This window comes from Mauremys reevesii, linkage group 12, assembly GCF_016161935.1.
Source record: "Mauremys reevesii isolate NIE-2019 linkage group 12, ASM1616193v1, whole genome shotgun sequence".
Classification (NCBI taxonomy): domain Eukaryota; kingdom Metazoa; phylum Chordata; order Testudines; family Geoemydidae; genus Mauremys; species Mauremys reevesii.
Window position 1 is genome coordinate 4,248,271 of NC_052634.1, and position 23,184 is coordinate 4,271,454.

Genomic DNA, 23,184 nt, shown 5'->3' on the forward strand with positions numbered 1-23,184 from the left:
CCGCCCTGCGTGGTGCACTCTGGGAGTTGTAGTCCCGCCCGGGCCGCCTCAGTCACGTTCGTGGGAATTGGAGTCCCGGAGCAAGGGGCGGGCGGACTCGCTTTCCCGTGGTGCCGCGCGGTGGCGGGTCGCTGATGAGGAGGTGGCCGGGCGCTGGGTCCCCATGGCTGCCTCGTCCCCCTCGCTGGTGGCTGCGGTGCTGGCGCACTCGGGCCGGCTGGAGAAGGAGGATCTGGGCACCCGGATCGCCCGGCTCTCCCGCCGCGTGGAGGAGCTGAGGGTGGGGCCCGGGGGGTGATCGGGGCTGGGGTGGGGCGGGTCTATGGGGGCAGAGGGGATCCGGGGGGGGCAGAGGGGATCCAGGGAGTTGGTTGTGGGGAGGCTCCGGGGGCAGAGCGGGAATCCAGGGGCTGGGTGTGGGGGCAGAGGGATTCACGGGGGCGGGTTGTGGGGGCAGAGGGGATCCACGGGGCTGGGTGTGGGGGCACAGTGGGAATCCAGGGGGCTGGGTGTGGGGGCCTCCGGGAGCAGAGGGGATCCAGGGGGCTGGGTGTGGGGGCAAAGTGGGAATCCAGGGGCTGGGTGTGGGGCTCCGGGGGCAGAGGGGAATCCAGGGGCTGGGTGTGGGGCAGAGGGGATCCAGGGCGGCGGGTTGTGGGGGCAGAGGGGGATCCAGGGGGCTGGGTGTGGGGGCAGAGGGGGGATCCAGGGGGCGGGTTGTGCAGGGGCAGAGGGGATCCAGGGGGCTGGGTGTGGGGGCAGAGGGGATCCAGGGGGCTGGGTGTGGGGGCAGAGGGGATCCCGGGGGCTGGGTGTGGGAGGCTCTGGGGGCAAAGTGGGAATCCAGGGGCTGGGTGTGGGGGCAGAGAGGGGATCCAGGGGTAGGATGCAGCAGGGATCCAGGGGTCTGGGTGTTGGAGGGACCTAGGGGGCAGACATAGAATCCAGGGGGGCTGGGTGGGGGTGGCAGGGGCGATCCAAGGACTGGAGCATGGGGGGCACCCCAGTATGTGTTTGTGTGTTGATAGGGGCAGAGCAGGGGTGCTGGGAAGGGGGGAGGAGAGAAGGGGGGCTGCCTATGGGGATCCTGGACAGGGGAACACCGGGGGAGATGGAGTGCTGGGGGCAGGGGATGATTGTGGGAGTAAATTAAGGGGGGTTATCAAGGCTGTGGGGGTGGGGGGGAAGGGTTCCAGAGAAGGGAAGGGACAGGGTGTGAGCATGGTGGTGGTGACACTGCCCATCTCAACGATGTGGGGTTGCAGAGAGGGCTGTGTTGGGGGTGGGAGGCTTTGGCCCTGTGGCCACGGCCTTGGGGTTTCTCTCTGTGGATGTTTAGAGTTGCCAGCCCTCCAGGATTGGCCTGGAGTCTCTCAGAATCGGCGTCAATCTCCCGGTGATTATTGAAAGAAACCTGGGAGATTTTAATAGAATATTTTAAGAAAATGACATTACGTCATGTTGGAAAAAAATATCTCCTGGAACAGCCTCACTCAGAGTTGGCAACCCAAAGTGAAATCCCTGCAAGTTGCGTGGGCCCTTTTTAAAGACACCATAATAGAGGCCCAACTTCAATGTATACCCCAAATTAAGAAAAACAGTAAAAGAACTAAAAAAAGAGCCACCGGGGCTTAACAACCATGTAAAAGAAGCAGTGAGAGTTAAAAAGACTTGCTTTAAAAAGTGGAAGTCAAATCCTAGTGAGGCAAATAGAAAGGAGCACAAACACTGCCAACTTAAGTGCAAGAGTGTAATAAGAAAAGCCAAAGAGGAGTTTGAAGAACGGCTAGCCAAAAACTCCAAAGGTAATAACAAAATGTTTTTTAAGTACATCAGAAGCAGGAAGCCTGCTAAACAACCAGTGGGGCCCCTTGACGATGAAAATACAAAAGGAGCGCTTAAAGATGATAAAGTCATTGCGGAGAAACTAAATGGATTCTTTGCTTCAGTCTTCAAGGCTGAGGATGTTAGGGAGATTCCCAAACCTGATCTGGCTTTTGTAGTTGACAAATCTGAGGAACTGTCACAGATTGAAGTATCACTAGAGGAGGTTTTGGAATTAATTGATAAACTCAACATTAACAAGTCACCGGGACCAGATGGCATTCACCCAAGAGTTCTGAAAGAACTCAAATGTGAAGTTGTGGAACTATTAACTAAGGTTTGTAACCTGTCCTTTAAATCGGCTTCGGTACCCAATGACTGGAAGTTAGCTAATGTAACGCCAATATTTAAAAAGGGCTCTAGGGGTGATCCCGGCAATTACAGACCGGTAAGTCTAACGTCGGTACCGGGCAAATTAGTTGAAACAATAGTAAAGAATAAAATTGTCAGACATAAACTCTTGAGCAATAGTCAACATGGTTTCTGTAAAGGGAAATCGTGTCTTACTAATCTATTAGAGTTCTTTGAAGGGGTCAACAAACATGTGGACAAGGGGGATCCGGTGGACATAGTGTACTTAGATTTCCAGAAAGCCTTTGACAAGGTCCCTCACCAAAGGCTCTTACGTAAATTAAGCTGTCATGGGATAAAAGGAAAGGTCCTTTCATGGACTGAGAACTGGTTAAAGGACAGGGAACAAAGGGTAGGAATTAATGGTAAATTCTCAGAATGGAGAGGGGTAACTAGTGGTGTTCCCCAAGGGTCAGTCCTAGGACCAATCCTTTTCAATTTTTTTCATAAATGATCTGGAGAAAGGGGTAAACAGTGAGGTGGCAAAGTTTGCAGATGATACTAAACTACTCAAGATAGTTAAGACCAAAGCAGATTGTGAAGAACTTCAAAAAGATCTCACAAAACTAACTGATTGGGCAACAAAATGGCAAATGAAATGTAATGTGGATAAATGTAAAGTAATGCACATTGGAAAAAATAACCCCAACTATACATACAACATGATGGGGGCTAATTTAGCTACAACGAGTCAGGAAAAAGATCTTGGAGTTATCGTGGATGGTTCTCTGAAGATGTCCACGCAGTGTGCAGAGGCGGTCAAAAAAGCAAACAGGATGTTAGGAATCATTAAAAAGGGGATAGAAAATAAGACTGAGAATATATTATTGCCCTTATATAAATCCATGGTACGCCCACATCTCGAATACTGTGTACAGATGTGGTCTCCTCACCTCAAAAAAGATATTCTAGCAGATGTGGTCTCCTCACCTCAAAAAAGATATTCTAGCACTAGAAAAGGTTCAGAAAAGAGCAACTAAAATGATTAGGGGTTTAGAGAGGGTCCCATATGAGGAAAGATTAAAGAGGCTAGGACTCTTCAGTTTGGAAAAGAGAAGACTAAGGGGGGACATGATAGAGGTATATAAAATCATGAGTGATGTTGAGAAAGTGGATAAGGAAAAGTTATTTACTTATTCCCATAATACAAGAACTAGGGGTCACCAAATGAAATTAATAGGCAGCAGGTTTAAAACAAATAAAAGAAAGTTCTTCTTCATGCAGCGCACAGTCAACTTGTGGAACTCCTTACCTGAGGAGGTTGTGAAGGCTAGGACTATAACAATGTTTAAAAGGGGACTGGATAAATCCATGGTGGCTAAGTCCATAAATGGCTATTAGCCAGGATGGGTAAGAATGGTGTCCCTAGCCTCTGTTCGTCAGAGGATGGAGATGGATGGCAGGAGAGAGATCACTTGATCATTGCCTGTTAGGTTCACTCCCTCAGGGGCACCTGGCATTGGCCACTGTCGGTAGACAGATACTGGGCTAGATGGACCTTTGGTCTGACCCGGTACGGCCTTTCTTATGTTCTTATGTAACCCTATGGGTTTTTCTGATCCTGAGTTCATCCCTTCTACCTAGGGCGAAGTCTGCAACATGATTAACAAGAAGTATAACGAGTTCCTCCCAAGCATGCAGAGCGCTGAGGACTTGGTGTCACAAGTGGACAGTCTGTCCGGCAACATCGACCTACTGAAATCCAGGATCGAAAATGAGGTGACACGGCAGCGGTTTCACTTTATCTGTATCTAGCAGCTTTCATCCTGCATCATCCCAAAGCAGTAAAACTCCACTGATGTGCAGCCATGAGCATGCTGCACAGGAAGGCAGGGGAGGAGGATCTTGGCTAAGGATTCCAGGATGAATCACCACCTCTTATAAAGAGTGCCCTTGACTGAAACATACCAATGTAAGATGTAGCAGACCTGGGATATAAATAAAGGGCAGGCTGTAGCTTATTCAATAATTATGTAGCTGAATGGTTTTCTGTGCTGCTCATCACAGGAGTTTCAGAGCCCCTCGTGTATATTAATGCATTTATCTTCTAAGCCTCTAAGCACTGAGATAGGGAGTAATCATTCTTGTTTTGCTGATGGGGAAACTGAGGCACAAAGAAGTGAAATGACTTGGCCAAGGTCACACGGAGATTCTGTGCAGAGCTGGGAACTGAGCCCAGATTTTCTGTATATTGATTGGAAGACTGTCCTTCCCGTGGCCCGCTTATATTTTTGTGTGTCGTCCTTTCTATACCCCTGGACTAATTCTCTTAGCTGTCCTCTGCCTTGCCACTCTGGCTTTGAAATCTAAGAAAGGCTCTAATGCAGGCGGGATAATACATCTGGATTTTTTCTTTGCAAAGGAGAATGATCAACTCAAAAATCATACAATGTGAAAATAACTTTTACATCTGATCCCAGTTATGCTATGTTAAAAGTGAAAGAATCTTAAACATCCATTTTATTTGTCTCTGTTTATTTGTTGCTGTGTATTTAATTTATGTTTCTCAGCGTATACAATAACAATCAGTGACATCAGTTACACTTGTCTGTAGTCAATTTCAGCTTTGGGTTCCTAGTGCTGCAATATTTAAGGTACAAACAATGCAGGAGATTGTTCGTTTGTTTATTTAAGAGTTTGGGGATTTTTTTTAAAAGAAGGGAAACACATTTGTTGATCTTGCATGCCTAGGGAAGCTTTTAAAATGTGTAGTTAAACTGTACTTTTGGCTAAGTTCAAATTAACATTTATCTCATTTAAAAGTAGAGAACTGTTAAAGGGACTGGAATCTTTTGACTTGAATCTTTTTTTTTTTTAAACATCTACAATTTGATATCGCCATGTTCTTCTTTTTTCCAAAAATTCCCATACAATGGTGCTTTAAATTTTTTTTTTACAAGTTTTTCTTCTCCTCTGCTGTTTAAAAGGGTCTTTCTGGTGAGGTTAAAACAGTCTGATCATACAGAGAAACAATATATACACATTTCTGTCAATTGCACTAGGTAAATACATTGAGGAAATAGAACCTTTTTTCCTTCTAATTTCTTTCAGTAATATAACTTAGGTGTTGTTTGTAACTTTGGGAGGTACGTATGTTTCAGGCAGTACGCTGGTGTTGTCATGTCGGTGTTACTTTTGAAATAGAAATGGCTCTCATAGCATTTGGTTACTGTAAATGAACTGCTGAAGCCTTTATGTCTGTGCTGCTGTTCTAGGTCCAGCAAGATCTGAATGTGGCCATTGCTGAATTTACTGAATTGAAGCAGCAGCTGGAGCGAGACTCGTTAGTTCTGAGTGTGCTGAAACAGCTACAAGAGGTGAGGAAGGAGGCTGGGAAAATGGCTTCAGATTGCAAAATATTTCTGTATTTTTTTCCACTGACCTCTTCCAGGGTCTCCATCGTGAATAAATGATCATGACTCTTCTATCTCTATTCATATCATGTTTTTAAAAAGAGCTCTGTAATCTTAGAGCTGAAACTTAGTTGTTTGTGATTATAGAATCATAGAAATGTAGGACTGGAAGGGACCTCAGTAGGTCATCTCATCCAGTTCCCTGCATTGAGGCAGGACCAAATATTATCTTAGACCATCCCAGATAGGTGTTTCTCCAAGCTGTTCTTAAGAACACTTCAATGACAGAGATTCCACAATCTTCCTAGGTAATTTGTTCCAGTGCTTAACTATCTTTACAGTTAGGAACTTTTTCCTAATGTCCAACCTAAATCTGCCTTGCTGCAATTTAAGCCCATTGCTTCTTGTCCTGTCCCCCCTCAGCCTTCTCTTCTCCAGACTAACCAAACCCAGGTTGTTTTTGGGTTTTTTTCAATCTTTTCTCATTGATCATGTTTTATTGACCTTTAATTATTTTTGTTGTTTTCTCCAAATTGTCCACATCTTTCCTGAGGTGTAGTGCCCTGAACTGGACACAGTACTCCAGTTGAGGCCTAATCAGCACAGAGTAGAGCGGAAGAATTACTTCTCGTGTCTTGCTTACAACACTCCTGCTAATACATCCCAGAATGATGTTCACTTTTTATTTGCAACTGTGCTACACTGTTGACTCATAGTTAGTTTCTGATCCATTATAACCCCCAGATCCCTTTCTGCAGTACTCCTTCCTTGGCAGTAATATCCCATTTTGTATTTGTGCAACTGATTATTCCTTCCTGAGTGTAGTATCTTGTATTTGTTTTATTTAACTTATATTGAACTCTTTCAGTTTGATAGGGCTATTAAAGACTATAGCACCGCATTACTGGAAAAGAAGTATGTTGCAGCAGCTCGCCATCTGGAAAAGGTAGTAACAAGCTTCTCAAGTATATGTAATTATATCTCTTATAAATATCATCAGTAAATATCCCGTGATTCCCTTATGTTAGCACTTGCATGCCATCGGATCAATATGCCTGGTGCCCGTGCTCTGTGCATAACTGTCTTCCTCTTATTGCCAGGCACGAAGTAGTTTGCAAATGCTAGAATCCCGCAAAGGCTTTGAGCTGAAGGTTCTGAAGGCACTAGGCACGGAGCTGACGGTGCAGACCCAGAACATGCTCTATCACCTGGGAGAAGAGTGGCGGCAAATGGTTTTGTGGAAGCTTCCTCCGTCAAAAGGTGCTGAACATCTTAGTTTGGGTCAGTGACAGAAATGATCCTGGCTTGAAAAGCTCTTCAGAGCTAAGAAGTTAGTTAACATAGGTGAGCTAGGATGGATTCAGCTAGCCCTTCCTGCCCATGGCATATTCCTAAGTGAGCAGGATTGACTGGAGGCAGCGCTCTTTGAATTTCACACCATGTGGGGGTGGTTTGGAGCTATCCCAGGCAGCTTGCTACATTCAGTGGCTCTTAAAATGTATTTGAAATGTTTCTTCTGGCGCGTACAGCAGTATTTCCTAGTGAGTGAGACAGAGAAGCCCGGAGAGTTCTCAGCCTCTAGCTCCTTTCTCAGTCATGATGCAAAATCTGAGAGGTTGTAGGATTTCCCCATAGCTAATGTGTTGCTCATCTGCTCCTGAGGAAACCAATTTGGATAATACCAGGTTGTGCGTTATTGAGAAACTGACTTGGCCCATTCCCTGGGTGAGGCTTCTGAAACCTTTCGTCAAGACGAACATGCTCACCCAGCAGAGACTCGTTTGGCAAGTTACACCCCCTCTGTCCTGTTCCTTGGAGCCCGCTCTAGTCCCAGGGTGAGGAGGCAACGAGGGAATAATGAAGTGCTGTTTTGAATGAAAAAGTGTAGTTCTGTTGAGGAATAAAACAGAAAGGATGAGTTTCCTCTGGCCTATTTATGATAGAAATTGGGCTTAGTTTGCCAGATTGTTGCACAGGTAATTGAAATGGAAAACTGCTGGTAATTGAAGCTATGTCTGAAGTGATACTGATTCTTTAGTCCCTGTGGGGTGTTACAGCTTCCTCTGTGCGATGTAAGAATACCCTGTCCATACCCACATGTTAGTGTCTCTGTACGGAGCGAGCTGTGAGTGTGCAGCATGTCTGGTGCACAAGGACTTTTCCATTTCGGTTTTCTGAGGAAGGTCTCATCAGTTAGATCTTTGAAGTGACAGTTTCATTTTCTTGTATATAACTGTAGCTCCTTGAGCATGTCAGGAAATCAGGGATTGCTTTAGCCCAGCCTTGAAAATTCATCATGAAATCTTACCAGCTCAGGAATTAGAATAGACTCACCCACTCTTATCATGACGATTATGAACACACTAATGATATTTGACTTCCAATGAGTAGAATTTTTCCAAGCTGCTTTAGATATTTAGGAAGATGTAAGCAACTGACACATAGCTGGTGCCCAAATATATGTATCTCAGTACCCTCTGTACCACCGAAACTCCTCATTTAAAAAAACAAGCTCATGCCTCAGTTGAGTTTATAGCGGAGGAGGAAAAGTAATTGTGGCCAAAATGTTCTTTACATCTTAAATTTGCACAGAAATTGAAATAGGGAAATTGCATCAAGACCTGTGTAAAAGACCAATGCAAGCAGTTTGCAGTATGCTGACATTCAGGAGATAATGATTCCACCACCAACTTCCAAGGCGGGCAAGGGCTGATCATTAGATGGGGGGCCAGGAGCGTGACACTGTATCCCAGCCACCATTGAGATCTCCCTGGCTTATGGTCAGGGAAATGAGGTGAAGAAAGGAGAGCTTAATGGTTTGTTTTAGCGCCCATCCATCAGCTCCTCTCTAGCCCACTTCACATTGTAATGGAGATGGTTATGCTCTCTCTTAGAAATCAGCAGTGCAGAGACAGTGATGCAGACGGAGTTGCACTTACGCACCATGCCATTGAAGGAAGATCAGATCTCTGGACCACCTGTTGCTTCTGTGCTCCAGGCATTTGCTGTGCTAGGAGAACTGCACACCAGGCTTAAACTTTTTGGTAAGACAGGCCTTTGTGTCCCATTAAAATGAGCTGTAGAGAGACCTGCTGTTAGATGGTGAATTTGTTTCAAGAATCTGCCAGTGTGGGACTGGGTCCCGTTGTCAGTGCAAAATATGGAACAGAATGTGGGAAGAGGGAGGCATTTAGAGTCATAGACTTTAAGGTCAGATGGGACCATTGTGATCATCTAGTCTGACCTCGTGCACAATGCAGACCACAGAATCTCATCCACCCACATTTTGTTGATGGCCTTAGCCCTTGGTGAGATAATTCAACTCTTCCCTTGTCACGCTGGCCTCTTCCCAAGGCCTGGGTTGACTTTCAGCAGGCAGCACCTCTCTGAGGAGTCACTCTCTCAAGTAGGATGTATGTTTTGTTTTCTTCCTCTGTCACATTTGTATTGTCCCACTCTCCCATCTCCTTGCCAGTCTCCTTGTCCAGCGCTGCTGCTGCTGGTGGTGGTGGTAGTACTGCTACCCTAGTGTGACAGCCCTTTGGGCTGCTCAGAGTTGTGGAAGTGCAGGTGCACAGGGACTCCCATGCTGAAATGAAGGCTGCAGATAGCAGCATCCTTCCCCATCCTCTAGGACCAGGCATACCCTTGGCACGTGAGAATGGAATCCCGTGACTCCTATTAATGTGCAATTGCCCTGAATTATTTATCCCTCCCTGTCAAGTTGGTTTATTACTTCATTTTGATCTGTGGTTTTGTGGCTCGATGGGCTCATGTTTACAACTATTTTCTGGTTGTAGTCCCCTCCCTGGCACAGAGCCAGGCATTAATTTCAGGCTGTTCCAGGTGATTATAATCGCAGGTTCTAGTAAAGCAATTAGCAAGCTCTGCCAGTTGCTGGCATACAGTTTCACTTGGCTGGTTTTGTAAATAGTTTATAATTTGATTTATACAATCATAGGCTCTATGCCTGAGTCCCCATGCTTAAACCAAAGGCGCTGCCTCAAGAACACTCCTGATTTTACAGCTACCTCAGGGGAGTGTTCCTCATCCCAAATATGAGCAATCCTAAAACCAAGGTGCTGCTCATAGCGAGTCCCTCTTGGGCACTACTGGAGCAAACAGCCTACTTGACTGCATACTGATGCTGAAGATCATCTTTCTCTTCCTTTGTCAGGCCAATTACTGCTGAAGTACATCCTCAAGCCACTGATTTCTTATCCCTCTCTTCGTCCCCTGCTGGAGGAGCAGCCTGACACCGTCGTCTTGCACTTTGAGTCTGCGGAGCCTAATCTCGAGCATCCATCCCCAATGGAGGTTTTTGGCAAGATCACGCTGGTGCTTGAAGTTCTTCACAAACACTTGTTGAGTAGGTAGTTCGCTCCCTGAGAATTAGCGTGAGATGCTGCTCTCCACAGCTGGCTCATCTAGCTGTTGTGGAGAGCTCTTGGAATGTTTAGCAGGAAAGCAGCACTGGTTTCCGCCAGGGAGCCGCTGCTCTCTGTAATACTGCTATGGCAGTGCCCTGGGATGGGCTGCTGTAGCTGAGTGAGGCTTTGCAATGCGTGGGCAGCTTTGAACACTGCAAAACTGCACTTGGTTCCCTCTCCTTTGGGACCCTTTAATCTTCCCAGCTCCGTTGTGCTTCCTCGCCGTGGCTCTGCAGACTGTCTGACCTCCTTGTTCCGTGCGTGACAAGTGTGTGGTTTATGGGGAGGGCATTGATGCTACAGGAAGATGGGAATTCCTGAGTGAGGAGTCACTTCTTGAAGCCTTGTTTAATTTCCTGGTCTCTTTGAGGGAGCAGCCAGCAGCACTGAAATGAGAAAGTGGGGTTTGAGTGACAGCATGTGCAGTGACTCTGAGCACTCAGGAGAAACCCTGAACATGAACATGAAGCACAAAGAGTATTTAGCGTGTAGGCCATCGAAGAAATGCTTCATTTCTCTGCAGAAAGAGTTGTTCTCAGATGACCAGTATTGCTAAATCATTGCTTTGTGAGAAGCTCTGGGGAACTGGAGTTAAAAAGCTAGAATGCATGATACAATCTGCGGGAAATCCTGTACAGGACTAGTCACGGTGGAGGAGCTCTTCACAAAGTGTGAATGGGGCACATTCCAGGCACTGAGCAAACTCACTGGGGACACAGGTTCAGTCTACCTTTAAAATCTGTTAGTGGCTCTGGAGGCAGGGAATTCCTGTACATGGCCCGAGAGCAGAGAACAGCCGATGAAATGGATCCATCGACAGTTTCTGTTCTGAGCTCACAATGGGCTGTGGAAGGGATCGAGGGCTTTGCCCCCTGGAGCATATTTCACAACCCATTCGTGTTCTTTCTTTTGAATCCAGATGTGTCTCTCGATGCGTGTGGGGAAAATGAGAAGGACTCCAGAGTGGTATTGGCAGAGATGCTGGGTGACATGGTCTGGGAGGAGGTATCTGGCTGCCTCATTCAGGAATGTCTGGTGTACTCAATTCCAGCAAACAGCAGCAAACTAGAGCAGTACGTCGAGGTAGGACTCAAAGCATTTAAAATCCATGCACCGTAAAGCCTGGAAAGGCAGATTCTGCAATAACTGGAATTGTCTCTGATCTTTATTCTCTGCTACAATGGGAACTTTCAAAGTCAGTCTCTGCCTTAAGCCGTGTCTCGTATTCCTGCAGTGCCAATAATGGTGCAATGTTTTTAACTACGTATTTTGCTCTCGTCTGTATCCCAGCATAAAAAGCAGTCAGATGCAGTTGACGATAGCAGCACTGAGCAGCTCGAACTAGCTTAAGACCTCTTGCTTTTGCTAAACAAGCTGCACTCAGCACAAACACTCTGGTTATAAAGAAGAGAGGGTGGCAGTGAGGGCTGGGACTTCCTCCCTCCTTGGTCCAAACTAGACCAGATTTGGTGACTTGCAGGGCACGCTGCCGAGGGTATTTTTCCTAGACGATGAGGAAGATCGGTAGCTGGCTGACTGGCCAAGTTCCTGTGCAACTGATTTCAGTGCTGCCGAGACTTAATGTAATTGTGTTTACTGTATGATTAATTGTGTTACAGCTCTTAAAGCCCTGGGCAAGGGTCTGTATTATTTTAAACCTAAATAAATAAAATAGAACTTGGTCCCAGTTCCCAAATGGTATTTAGTGCCTAACTCCTATGGAAATCAGCCTTTGAGGTTCTGGGCCCTAGTGCTGGTGAAAGGTGCCAGACTGACAGCTGGACTCTGGAGTCTTTTTCCCAGAAGAGCCAGTAGCGGCAAAGCGTCTCCCAGGCCACTTTTCCACAGGGAGCCCCTCTCTTTTCCGTTTCATTCCCTCCTGGGCGCTGGGGTTGAGATTGCCAACCAAGAGGGACAGTTAGTGTCCACTGTAATATTTTTGTTCTGGACACGTGCTCATGGGCCCTCAACTGAAACACACATCTCACAAGGGCCACTGAAGTGCTGTCAGGTGGTTACAGTTTGGGATCATTGCTGACTGGATCCAGATTCAAAGCTCTTCCACCCCTTGTACTTCCTTTGTATCCACTCTGTGCTTCCCGTTGAGCTGGAGAACGTCTAGCTGCTTTTCATCCTGCTTCTTGATTATTATAACTCACAATCCATAATAGCGTGGAAATGATTTGTGTTTAACTCTCTTCTCAGGTGATTAAATCCACAGAGGAATTTGAAAAACGCTTGAAGAACATGGGGTTTTTAAAAGGAGATGCCACGGACTTACTGAAATACGCCCGCAATGTCAATTCCCACTTTGCTAACAAAAAATGCCAGGACGTGATCGTGGCAGCCAGAAAGTTGATGACCTCAGAAATACACAACACTGTAAAGGTGCTAGAGATCGCCATTTGCAATGCGTATTTGTAAGAAACCATCTAGCTATTGAAGGAGAACAGCTTAAAAACACTGAGTCTGGCTCTTATAGAGGATTGGTTTGTTTTTGTTATTTGTGTGACCTCTGCAGGAAGTGGTTGCTGCTTAAAGCTTTGGGTAGCCCTCAAGTGCATTTTCCGTAGGGCTGATATTCTAACTAACAAGCTGAATATGATTTTTAAAATAATGGAATGAAGCCTTCCTCAGCACGAGATAGCTGGTTTTACACATTTTTCTTAGGATCATTACAGCTAATAGAAATGTAAAGAGAAAAGATCCTTTAGAATGATTGTGCTTAAGAATGAGAGAGTTGCCTACTATGCAGCACACATTCAGCTGTTATCATGCCATATACATCTGTGAGCCCCTCGGAGTAGCTCCGGTGGAGTCCCATGGAATGCTCAGCTCGGTGTCTGTGTAATTCACTGTTAAACTGCCTTATGCTGTCTCCATTCTCTGGGAACTAAGTTGTGATGTGTGCTTCTTGCTTCCTCCTTAGATCACACCTGATTCCTCGGTAGCGATACCAAAACTGCCTGACCCTGGGGCAGGCGATCATTTAAAAATGCAAAAAGCCTCCAAAATGCTGCACAATGATCTGATAAATTTGGAGAATGAGACCAAACTGAGCCAGCACACATTCTCTCTGCCTACCTGCCACATCAGTGTGTCTGTGGAGAAATTGATGGAGTTGGCTTATCAGACCCTGTTGGAGGCTACAACCAGCACAGATCAGTGGTGAGAACTCTGAATTGGTGGGTAGAGCCCAAGGGACACTCTCGGTATCAGGACACCTGGTTACAGGCACCAATACTAGAAAGGGCAGAAAATGTATTTCACTTAAAAATAATCAAGGTGAAATGGTTAATGAAAGCTGCTGATTTGCCAGTTGGAGACTGAATCCCCAGATTAATCCAGCAAACAGTGACAGCTGCCATGCAGCCTTCCTGGCAGTGCCCTGGTGGCGCAACGTCTAGTGGTGATGGCTTCTAAGGGTATGTTGAGATGGGCTCTATTTAGCTAACATGGTAATTGACACATGGTAAAATGCTAGTGTAGACAAGGCAGTTTGTAGTTTTCAATCATGTTAGCAGATCAGGATAAAAACCGGTGCCTTGTCCATGCTAAAATCTTACCGTGTGTTAGCTGACAATTGGTGAAAAGCCCTTTTTTCCCCAGCCAAGACGAGGTGTAAGGGTGTCATTGCCCGGGAGGGTGAGCTGCCTATTTTCCTACCACATCATCACCCGAGTGAAAGCAAAGAACCCGAGTTGTGCATTTGGCAGGGATTTCAAGTGTCCAAGGCTGTGTTTGTCTGGCCCGATAACTGGAGACCATGGCTCTGGTTGGGAAGGGAGGATTGCGTACAGAGTGCCCCCATACTGCTACAACAGAGTGTGTGTGGGCGGGGCGGAGGGGGGAGAAGGGAAATGCTGCCTCCCTGGTTAAAGATGAATTTCAGGGGTCTCGTTCCTGACATGTGGTCAGTGATTCTGGAGCTGGCCTCCATCTTGTAGGTCTTCCTTGGGTAGCATTGGAAAACTCTCAGGAGTGCAAGCAATGCCAGCTGCTCCGCCGCAATGTGACAGCTTGGAGGAAGCCTTGGTAAGATTTCCAGGGTGCTGCCTGTGGCTTGCAGACGGTATTTGCTTTCAGAACAGGCCTTTAAAAGCCTGTGCTCTGCGGGTAGATTGCACACTGCCTAGCACATTGGTCCATGATGGAGGGCTCCTGTTCACTACCATAGTACAAGTATTTGATAGTAATAATAGTTGCCATTCACAAAAATGTGTGCCCCTCAACATTCCCTATCCCCTGATCATTATCCATTACAGTGGAGGTTCTTTTCCCCCTACCCTTGAGGAAGAAAATACAGGGCAAATGGCCGTATGCAGCTCCAGAATGAGCAATGCTTTCAGCTGTGTTTGTGCCCTTTGCAATGCGCATTGGGGAGAGAGTGGCATTCACTGGAGATTTAGCTTAGCACGTTCATAGAGGCACTGTGGGTGCAGCAGGACACCATGATGAATGAGAAATGAGACAAGCCCCAAAGTTCTTGGTGACTGCTCTTGAAATGAAATGTCCAGCTAGGTCTCCAAGTGGAAAGGCAGAGCTAGTGAGGGCCAGGGGTTTACCAGATCTGCCTCGACCAAGCATTTCAGTCATCTCCTCTTTGCAGCCTCAGGTGGGATTTTCAGAAGTGTCTCTGGGTGTGTCCACTGGAGCTTGGGATGTGATTTCGAGTGCAAGGAGGCAGTCTCGCTTGAGTTCTGATCGAGTTAGTGCGCTAAAAAGAGCAGTGTAGCCACAGTGGGCCAGGCAAGTCGCCAAAGCACATAACGAGAGTTTCAAATGGGAACAGCGAGCCCATCCTGTCACCTGTGCAGCTGTGGCTGCACTGCTATATGTAGCATGCTAGTTTGATCAGCGCCGGCCCAGATGTGTCTCTCCAAGCTGGGAATTACACTTCCAGGACTACGCCCAATTGGCTTCCAGTGGAACTTGTGCTGCTAAGTTACTTAGGCACTTCTGAAAATCATCCCTTAGTCGCTGCTGGTTATATTTGACGTCAGAGTCCAAAACACAGCCACTGAATTCTTTCTCCTCTCAGCACTGGATTAAGAATGCGCCTCTTGCTGCATGCATTAGTTCCAACTGGAAGATGGTTAACATGAACTTTATTTGCCTTGCAGTTGTATCCAGCTCTTTTACTCGGTGCGAAATATCTTCCATTTGTTCTATGACGTCGTGCCAATTTACCACAAGTAAGTGTGTGAGTGTTACACGGGGGCCTGCTTTTTTGGGCGGGGAGCCAAGCTATTTATTTATAATACTTCTACTCACTCTTGTGCTTGTCCTGGGTGGTCTTTGGTTTAGTGGAGGGATACTCCATTCTCCTTTGGGAAAAATACCACTCCATCTCTTTAAAAGCCCCTCATATAATAATAATACATAGCTTTTATATAGTGCTTTTCATTAATAGAATCGCTGCCCATAGCTTTTCAACCCAAGTGTGGCTTGTAAGACTGTTTCATGGTGTGCTTCCCTGTTCCCACCTGCTGGTGTCTTTCTCTTGGGGAGAAGCAGTGGTAGGAAAGGGTTAAAATCCAAGGCTACAGCTGGATTTGAGGACCCTTAGCTCTGTTGGCCCTGCCACAGCCCCGTGCTTTCTTCTCCTTTTGACACTGGTGAGAGTTTCTTGTCACCTCCCTCTTGATTTCACCTTCCTGCTACCATCAAATGGCTTTCCTGCTTCTAAGTCTTCACATTAACGGTCATTTGAATCTAGACATGGCTAGAGTGTGGGCATGGCTACACTGAAAACACTACAGCCGCAGACCTGTGCCACTGCAGTGCTTCAGTGTGGACGCTGCCTACCGGATGGGAGGGGTTCCCCTGTCGGCCTGGGTAATCCACCTCCTCGAGAGGCGGTAGCTCGGGTGATGGAAGAATTCAACCTAGTGCTGGCTACATAAGGACTTAGGGCGACTTAACTACGCCGCTCAGGGGTGTGGACTTTTCACCCCCCCCCGAACACCGTAACTATGCCGAGACCAGGCCTACAGAGGTGATGATGATGTGCTACCCTCTCAACATGTAATGTCCATGGTGTGTGAGAGTCAAGAGGCCACATGCTTTTATTCTTGCTATCTCCCGTGCTGCATGTTGCTTTTGATTCATTAGCAGCAGCACTGATCTAAGAGTGGAGGTAGCCTCTTGCCTATTGAGTGTCTGACCTCTGGAGCATTTCTGAAGTCTAGAACAATATCAGGATATTTATTTTATTTTTAGAGGCCCAGATCTGATTAAAAAATTGTCTCTTTATTTCTTCCCTTCTCTTCCTCCTCCTTCCTTGGGTAGAGAGAACCTTCAGAAACTGCCCCAGCTCGCTGCCATTCATCACAACAACTGTATGTACATTGCCCACCACTTGCTGACCCTGGGGCATCAGTTCCGATACCGCCTTACCAACATACTGTATGATGGAGCAGCTACTTTCGTAGATCTGGTACCTGGCTTTAGGAGACTTGGTAATTTTACCTTTGGAACTGAAACATACTCACTAGCATCTCATCCCAGTATTTGTAATTGAGCAATTTATCATTTAAATGTGACTTGGTGGTAAAAGCAGTGGACTGGGCATTAGGAATCCTGGCACTGTGTGACCCTCAGCAAGTCACTTAACTTCTTTGTCCCTCCTTTTTGTTATCTGTGTAATGGGGCAATGCTTCAATGGGAGAGGGAGCCTAGCTCTGAGGCTTAATTGAGCTTTAGAGAGCATTAGGCGAAAGGTGCCACAGAAGTGCTGAGTATGATTAATATTACACAGAGTAATATTGGTCACACCGTGCTTTATTCTACATCAATAGCCAATGTGATTTGTTAGCCCTGTTGATTTCAGTGGGAGTTTGCGTACCCAGGTTTACATTTTCAGTTCCCTGATGCTGTCAGCGGGGAAGTTGCTGTGCCAGAGTATGTCTTTGCCAACTTTCAGGTAGCATTTGAGGTATAAGGGAGGAATTCCCAGAGTGCAGAATCCTAACATTTGGTCTGTGGCCATTCCGGTAATGCCAAGGGGTGGTCTCCTGCTCTGCTCTGGCTTCATTAGAGCAGCCTTCTTGATTGGCTATTGGTGGTATGAATCCTTATTCTCAGATTACATATTATACCCCCTGCATTTGATGAGAAGGCTGTTCTGTCTGGTAGAGCCCTCTGCCGCTTCACAAGGTGGCAAGGTAGCCTTGATTGTCCCTTTCTGTATAATGGTGCACAGTTCCAGGAATGGTTTTTTGTACAGTGAGACCCCAAGCTCACATGGACACTCTGGAAGCTGTTGTCCTCTGTTCTGAGCATTTGCTAGATTGTTGTAAGAAGCGAAAGAAACAAAATGCAGGAAAAAAAAACCTTTCAACGTGTTGATCTGACAAAAGCAGGGAATCCATAGCTAATGCTGCTGCTCAGATTTTCAAGCTGTTTATTTTATTTTGCACTGTAGGAATCAGAAGTGTGTGAGATCTCACATGCTGTGGGTGGGTGGATTACGGGTGCAGTTTCCTCTTCCCTGGCTGTGTGTGCCTGGCAGATTGGTACTATGTGGCTGTTCTATGAAACTGGAAAAGGCAAATGTATTAGGCTTATAAAACTTGATCCTAATTTTATGGCAGGTTTATGATTCCAGTGCTGAATGTCTCAGAATAGGCAAATCACATTTAATGCTGACATCATCTAAGGCTGTGGAATAAATGGCTTCTTCCTCCTCTCATTTGCTCCTCCAGGGATGGAGTGTTTTCTGGCCCAGATGCGTGTGCAAAAAGGAGAGCTGCTGGAGAGATTGTCAAGCGCAAGGAATTTTTCCAATATGGACAATGAGGAAAACTATTCTGCAGCAAACAAAGCAGCAAGGCAGGTGAGTGATACCAACCAAAGGGCTGTACAGACCCTGGTGTAATGTATCTGTGTGGTTTTCCCCTTTTAGTAGCAGTATGAATTCTTAGCACAGATATAATGCTTGGCATTCAAACACAGTCAAACTGAAATAACTTTTTTCCTTTTTTTGATTTGGGTTTTTTCTTCCCCATGTTTTCTTTCCCTTTTATAAAATCTGAAACATGTCCATTTTGATTCTATTCACGACAACTCAACATGAAAGATTTTTTTTTAAATTTGAATTGCTTTCTCAAAAAATTAGAAGATTTTGGTAAAATTTTCGACTTTATTTTTTTCATTTTTGTTTGAAATTTTTCAGGGAAAAGAGGGGTTTTTTTTGGGGGGGGGGGAATCACGTCTAGATCCAAGCTTAAAAATACTAGTTTTTTTCTTAATATGATACCTTAAATTGCCTTCTCCTGCCTTTGAAAGCTAGTTTATAACTGTGTAATTGCCTTATCAGCTTTACTGTCTATTTTTGTTTATGATTCTGGATAAGATGGAGTTGTTATCTTCCAGGTTCTGCACCAGCTAAAGAGACTTGGCAAAGTATGGCAAGATGTGCTTCCGGTCAACATCTACTGCAAGGCTATGGGGACCTTACTGAACACAGCACTCAGCGAGATAATTAATAGAATCACTGCCCTGGAGGTAAGGGGGATTGCATGTGCTCTGCATACCAAGGATCAAATGTTGTTCTAAATAAGGCACTTGTTTACCCTACAGATAAGCTTTCAAGAACCAGCTTTCAGGGCCACTCTTGACTTTCACTGATATCTAGGATCCAGTGCAACAGAAATACTTCAAGCGTCCATCATCCAGAACCAACTGAGACCACACACACAAACAAGGTGAAATCCTGGCACCATTGAAGCCAACAGAAAAACTCCTATTCACTTTAGTGGAGTAGCTGGATTTCACCTTTTAGTGTTGAATTGAGTGTGTGGTGCATCTTAGGACTTGGCAAAGCGTAGTAGGATGATGGAGTTTGTAATGTGTTTGCAAAGTTTCAGAGTGGTTTATCTGAGTCTTGCTTAGAGCAGATTTAGTCATTTCGAAATTTCCTGCAAACCAGGGAATCTGAAAATTTTTGTTTCAGAAACATCAAAAACACAAGGATTCCAAAATGAAATATACTTCTGGGATCTCCAGCAGCTGCTCAGAGAAATGGCCATAAATCATGTCAGTTTCACTGCTGCCCACTACTGAATAGCAGCTGTTAATCTGATATGAATCGTATCAGCCACTGCCGAGTAGCCCAGGGTCTGCTGGCTCGGGGACCCCAGGGCTTCCAAACTCCCAGGCCAGTTGGCTCACCAGGCTGCCCAACCCATGCAGGCTGGGGAGCCAGCTGGCCTGGTAGTCCTGCTCGAGTGGCAGGGAGTCTGGAAACCCTGAGAGCCCCAGCTCCCTGCTGCAGTGCTCGGGGGCCATACATGAATCTCTCTTCATCCTATCTAGGGACCACATACTGAAACGAGTGCGTGATCTCAATCCCCAATTTTGCTCTGCTTAAATAATCTGGTTGTTTTTACCTCTTTCTCTCTTTATTTCCCTATTCTCTGTCTGTTAAGCGATTGGCAGGTTATGCTGGGACAAGTAGTAAAATGAGCATATTAAATTGTTTAAAGGAAATACCATTTCGTACCAAATGTCTGAAATGTGTTTACCCATCTGATCCAATTGTGATCTGTACACAAGTCTACCTGAAAAGAATTAGACCGATAATGCATCTCTTCTTTGTATGAACTTCTTTACGGGAAGATTGCTACGGCTGTGTCTGCCAATAAACATAAAGCTTACATTTATTAGGCCGGCATAGTCTGAGCGATTTCCCTCCAATATGTTCAAGCCTTTATAATAATGTTCCCTGCTTCTCAGCAAGATGTTCGGCATTCCATTAAGACATATGTGCTCTTTGAAGCAGACACAGATACTGTGCTGAGCAGATGCCAAGAGCTTGTTGAAATGCACACATTCATAAGTAAATCCTTTTGGCCTAGGAAGAGTGGCAGATAGGAAGCTGAAGAAACCTAGTGTCTCCCATGGTATGTTAAGTATGGTTCAGATCACTGATTTATCTTCACAAAGCTTTCTGGTCCTTTCATGTCACTTTCTGCTCTAAGCACCAGAAAATGCTTAATTGTTCCTTTGAATAGCGCTCCCCGTTTGTGCAATTCCAGGATATCTCTGCTGAGGACGCTGACAGATTGCACTCCCTGTGCAGGATCATGCTGGAAGAAGGACCTCTGGTGTTCACTCCATTACTGGAAGAGAACAAAAATAAGAAATACCAGGAGGAGGTTCCAGTCTATGCGCAGAAATGGATGATGTTCAAAGAGCTGATGATTATCCTGCAGGCCAGTCTCCAAGAAATAGTAGATCGGTAGGTGTCTTTCCTTTCTTCTAATACCCACAGGAATGCTTTCACAAATGCATGGGGTTAGATAATGCAGTGTTCTCGGTTGAAGGAACCCTGTCCGCTTGAAATCGAGTTAGTTTTAGTAAACGCATGTAAAGTACTTTTGGATATTGCACCTGCCAATATTCCCCCCTTTTTGTTTTTTGTGATTTTTGTGCATTTTCCCTGTTTCTTTGCGAAAGACCAACCCAAATGGGAAAATGACGGACTGTACAGGGGAGAAGTGAAAGTGACTATCCACAAAATACTGCCCAATACCCAAAGGCAGAAAAGTGTAAAACCTGACCAATATTTTTCTCTCTATTCTCTCATAAGTCAGCGTAATCTTAGGCCTGCCTTGTGTATCTCATTGCAGCCACCTCTGCACTCTGCCCATCACTTGTGATGTTATCTGTGTCTACTTGCTGTTTACTGCAGTTTTACCAAAGAGTCAGACTTTCCTGTGTGGCCAGTTTGAACTTTCAAATGCCATGGCTTGCTCCTTTAGACTGGCATGGGAGACTTGCATGAATTTTACATGAGGGTGGGGCCCACATACCTCTGAGTATGTGGGCCCCACTGGCTGTAGATGTCTGGAACCAGACAGTCCCCATCCACAATTGTGCTACAAGCACCTTGGAGGGGTGTGGATCACCTGCTGTCTTGGGCAGCCTTCGCTTAGAGGCCCAAAGCGTGTGGAGAGCAAACAGAAAAATCAACTTCTCCCCTGTCTCAAAGAGCTCTGTCACAGCCTGCACTGTGAGCTGCTTACAGCTGCTGTCGGAACAAGTGGAGATATTTCGGAATGCTCTGGTTCCACCCCAGGCCTTGCAGTCCCAAGAGATGCCGACTTGGTCGGACCCAGTAAATACATGCAGAGCAGGCTGTACGTTTATTCTGAGCTAGATGCAAAGCAGAGAGAGCCCTGTCTGTAGTGAAAACCCCCAAGAGCAGGTCCTGCTGTTCCATCGGTCGCTTTATCAATATGACTGTTTTAATAGCGGACAGGTGGTTAGCGGGTCAGTAATCAGATACATTTGAAGCTGTCGGAGCAGGCAGTGGCTCCTTGCCGTAGAATTAGCTGTAACAATACCCAAACTTCATATCACTGGAGCGAGAGGAAGTTATGCAGGCGAGAACTGTGCTTGTAAACTAAGCAGAGTTGAAATATTCAGGAGCGAAGGACTGGTTGGGAAGAGCAAGATCCAGAGAACTGCACCGGTTTCATTAAAGGGGTCAGAAGAGCGGTGGTAGAAATAGATATCGGTATTAACGTGTAGTTGTACAGCTCAGGCGAACAATTGCCTTTTCCTCTCTTCCAGGTGGGCGGACGGCAAAGGGCCCCTCGCAGCTGAATTCTCCCCCACTGAGGTAAAGAGTTTAATCCGAGCCTTGTTCCAGAACACAGAGAGGAGAGCAGCGGCCCTTGCGAAAATTAAATAGCCTTGTGTTTACTCCTGTGCAATAGACCTTTTCCTGGGAAAGCAACAGTAAATCAGGTTTCAAACTCTTATTTGGATTTAACCCTTTTTCCTAATCAGTTTAGCTTTATGAAAGCACTTCCTAAAGGCCTGGCCAATGGGAAAAAACTTCACCCAGCTCAGCATCTATACAATAAATGTAGCAATTTATTGCAGCTTGGCCTCCAAAAGCAAAGGAGAGTAACTCCTTGGCACTAGCCGGTGCTACTTCGTCCACTACTCAGAGAAGCGCCGTGCTGTAAAACTCTGGCTCCTGACATGTAGTCTACCAGCCCGGACCCATTTCGGGCGATACGGGGTAACTTATCAGCTAGAAAAACTTCATCACTACCGTGCTAAGCACATTTGTGGAGGTCATAACTGTGGTGTCGGTAGATTCCGGAAGCGGCACATTTTTTCTAGGTCATACAATGTTTAAATGGGACCGGGCACCAAATTTGAAAACATCTGAAAATCACAAGAAGGGCCGTGACTCAGACGCGTAGTTTAATTTTGACCAAAACCGTCAGTCTTCTAAACACAAATCGTACCGTTTTGGAAGGTTTGGGAAACATTTAGCCCCGGGCGATCAGCTTTATGCAAGTTCCTGTACTCTTTTACCTTTGGTTAAAGCAAGTCTATACTCACACGACAGTAAGAGCTTGTTTGTACCATGTATTGCATCAAAATATTTGTCATTATTTGTAGAATAGACTGATCTGATAAGTTTTTTCTGTCTGCTATTTTTATTAAGTTATACAGATGACAAGATCCCCACCCTCTAATTATAAAACATATATTTACGATATCGTCTGCTCGGCCAGAGACATAAGCCTAAAGCACACACGGTACAAATATAATTTCAGTAATAATCCATGTGAACTCCTTATAGAACAGTAATGACGCTTAGTGGAATGGCTGTAGAGCATGTTGTATGAACGTGTCGTGTGAATACCAAAGGATAGCCACGTGCTGTCAACGTAACCCCTACATCTAACGATGGGCTATTGAATGCCTAACGCAGCACCCCTTCGAGCTATATTTACTCACAAACATCGTCTCAGTAATTTGCAGATAGTTGAAACATTTCTGCTCCCACCCAGAGTCTCCGCCCTGTTCGATAGTCTGCTGCTACTCATCCCTGTCACAGCTGCACGCACGGGAGCCCAACAAATCTTCCCTGCGGCGGACGGTGCTCTCACAGCCACACTGCACAAATGCTCTAAGTGCTGGGCTAGGAGGTATTGCAATGGGCTGGCTCTCTCAGTGTATCCCTTTGAAAGGGGGGGGCATGTCATTAGGTAATTAAACAGTCACGGGGCAGCTCTTGCAGTATGAGTCTCTCTGTGGTCCAGTGGTTTGGCTCCCTGTCTTGAGAAGGGGGCTGGTGGGGGTTCCAATCCCCTTTATGCTGGCTGAGCTGGGATTTGAAGGGTAATTGCCTACCT

General features: G+C 45.9%; 1 protein-coding gene across 3 annotated transcripts; it reads left to right on the forward strand.

Moving 5' to 3' along the window:
- The first annotated feature begins 73 nt into the window (after positions 1 to 73).
- Positions 74 to 22,466, forward strand: ZW10 (zw10 kinetochore protein). Of its 3 annotated transcripts, none has more exons than XM_039496353.1 (16): positions 74 to 280; positions 3,820 to 3,954; positions 5,451 to 5,552; positions 6,457 to 6,534; positions 6,689 to 6,848; positions 8,483 to 8,632; positions 9,766 to 9,957; positions 10,938 to 11,101; positions 12,224 to 12,406; positions 12,948 to 13,186; positions 15,142 to 15,213; positions 16,310 to 16,479; positions 17,725 to 17,855; positions 18,395 to 18,526; positions 20,059 to 20,261; positions 21,599 to 21,719. In XM_039496353.1, the coding sequence occupies exons 1-16, from the start codon at positions 164 to 166 to the stop codon at positions 21,717 to 21,719; spliced, it is 2,349 nt and encodes a 782-aa protein (XP_039352287.1). In that variant the 5' UTR covers positions 74 to 163. The 3 variants fall into 3 exon arrangements, with proteins under 3 accessions (XP_039352287.1, XP_039352288.1, XP_039352289.1); XM_039496354.1 differs by lacking the exon at positions 74 to 280 and adding an exon at positions 1,199 to 1,396 and having other exon boundaries at positions 6,689 to 6,869; positions 21,599 to 22,466; XM_039496355.1 differs by lacking the exon at positions 74 to 280 and adding an exon at positions 1,787 to 1,805 and having other exon boundaries at positions 6,689 to 6,869; positions 21,599 to 22,466.
- Positions 22,467 to 23,184: the final 718 nt, after the last annotated feature.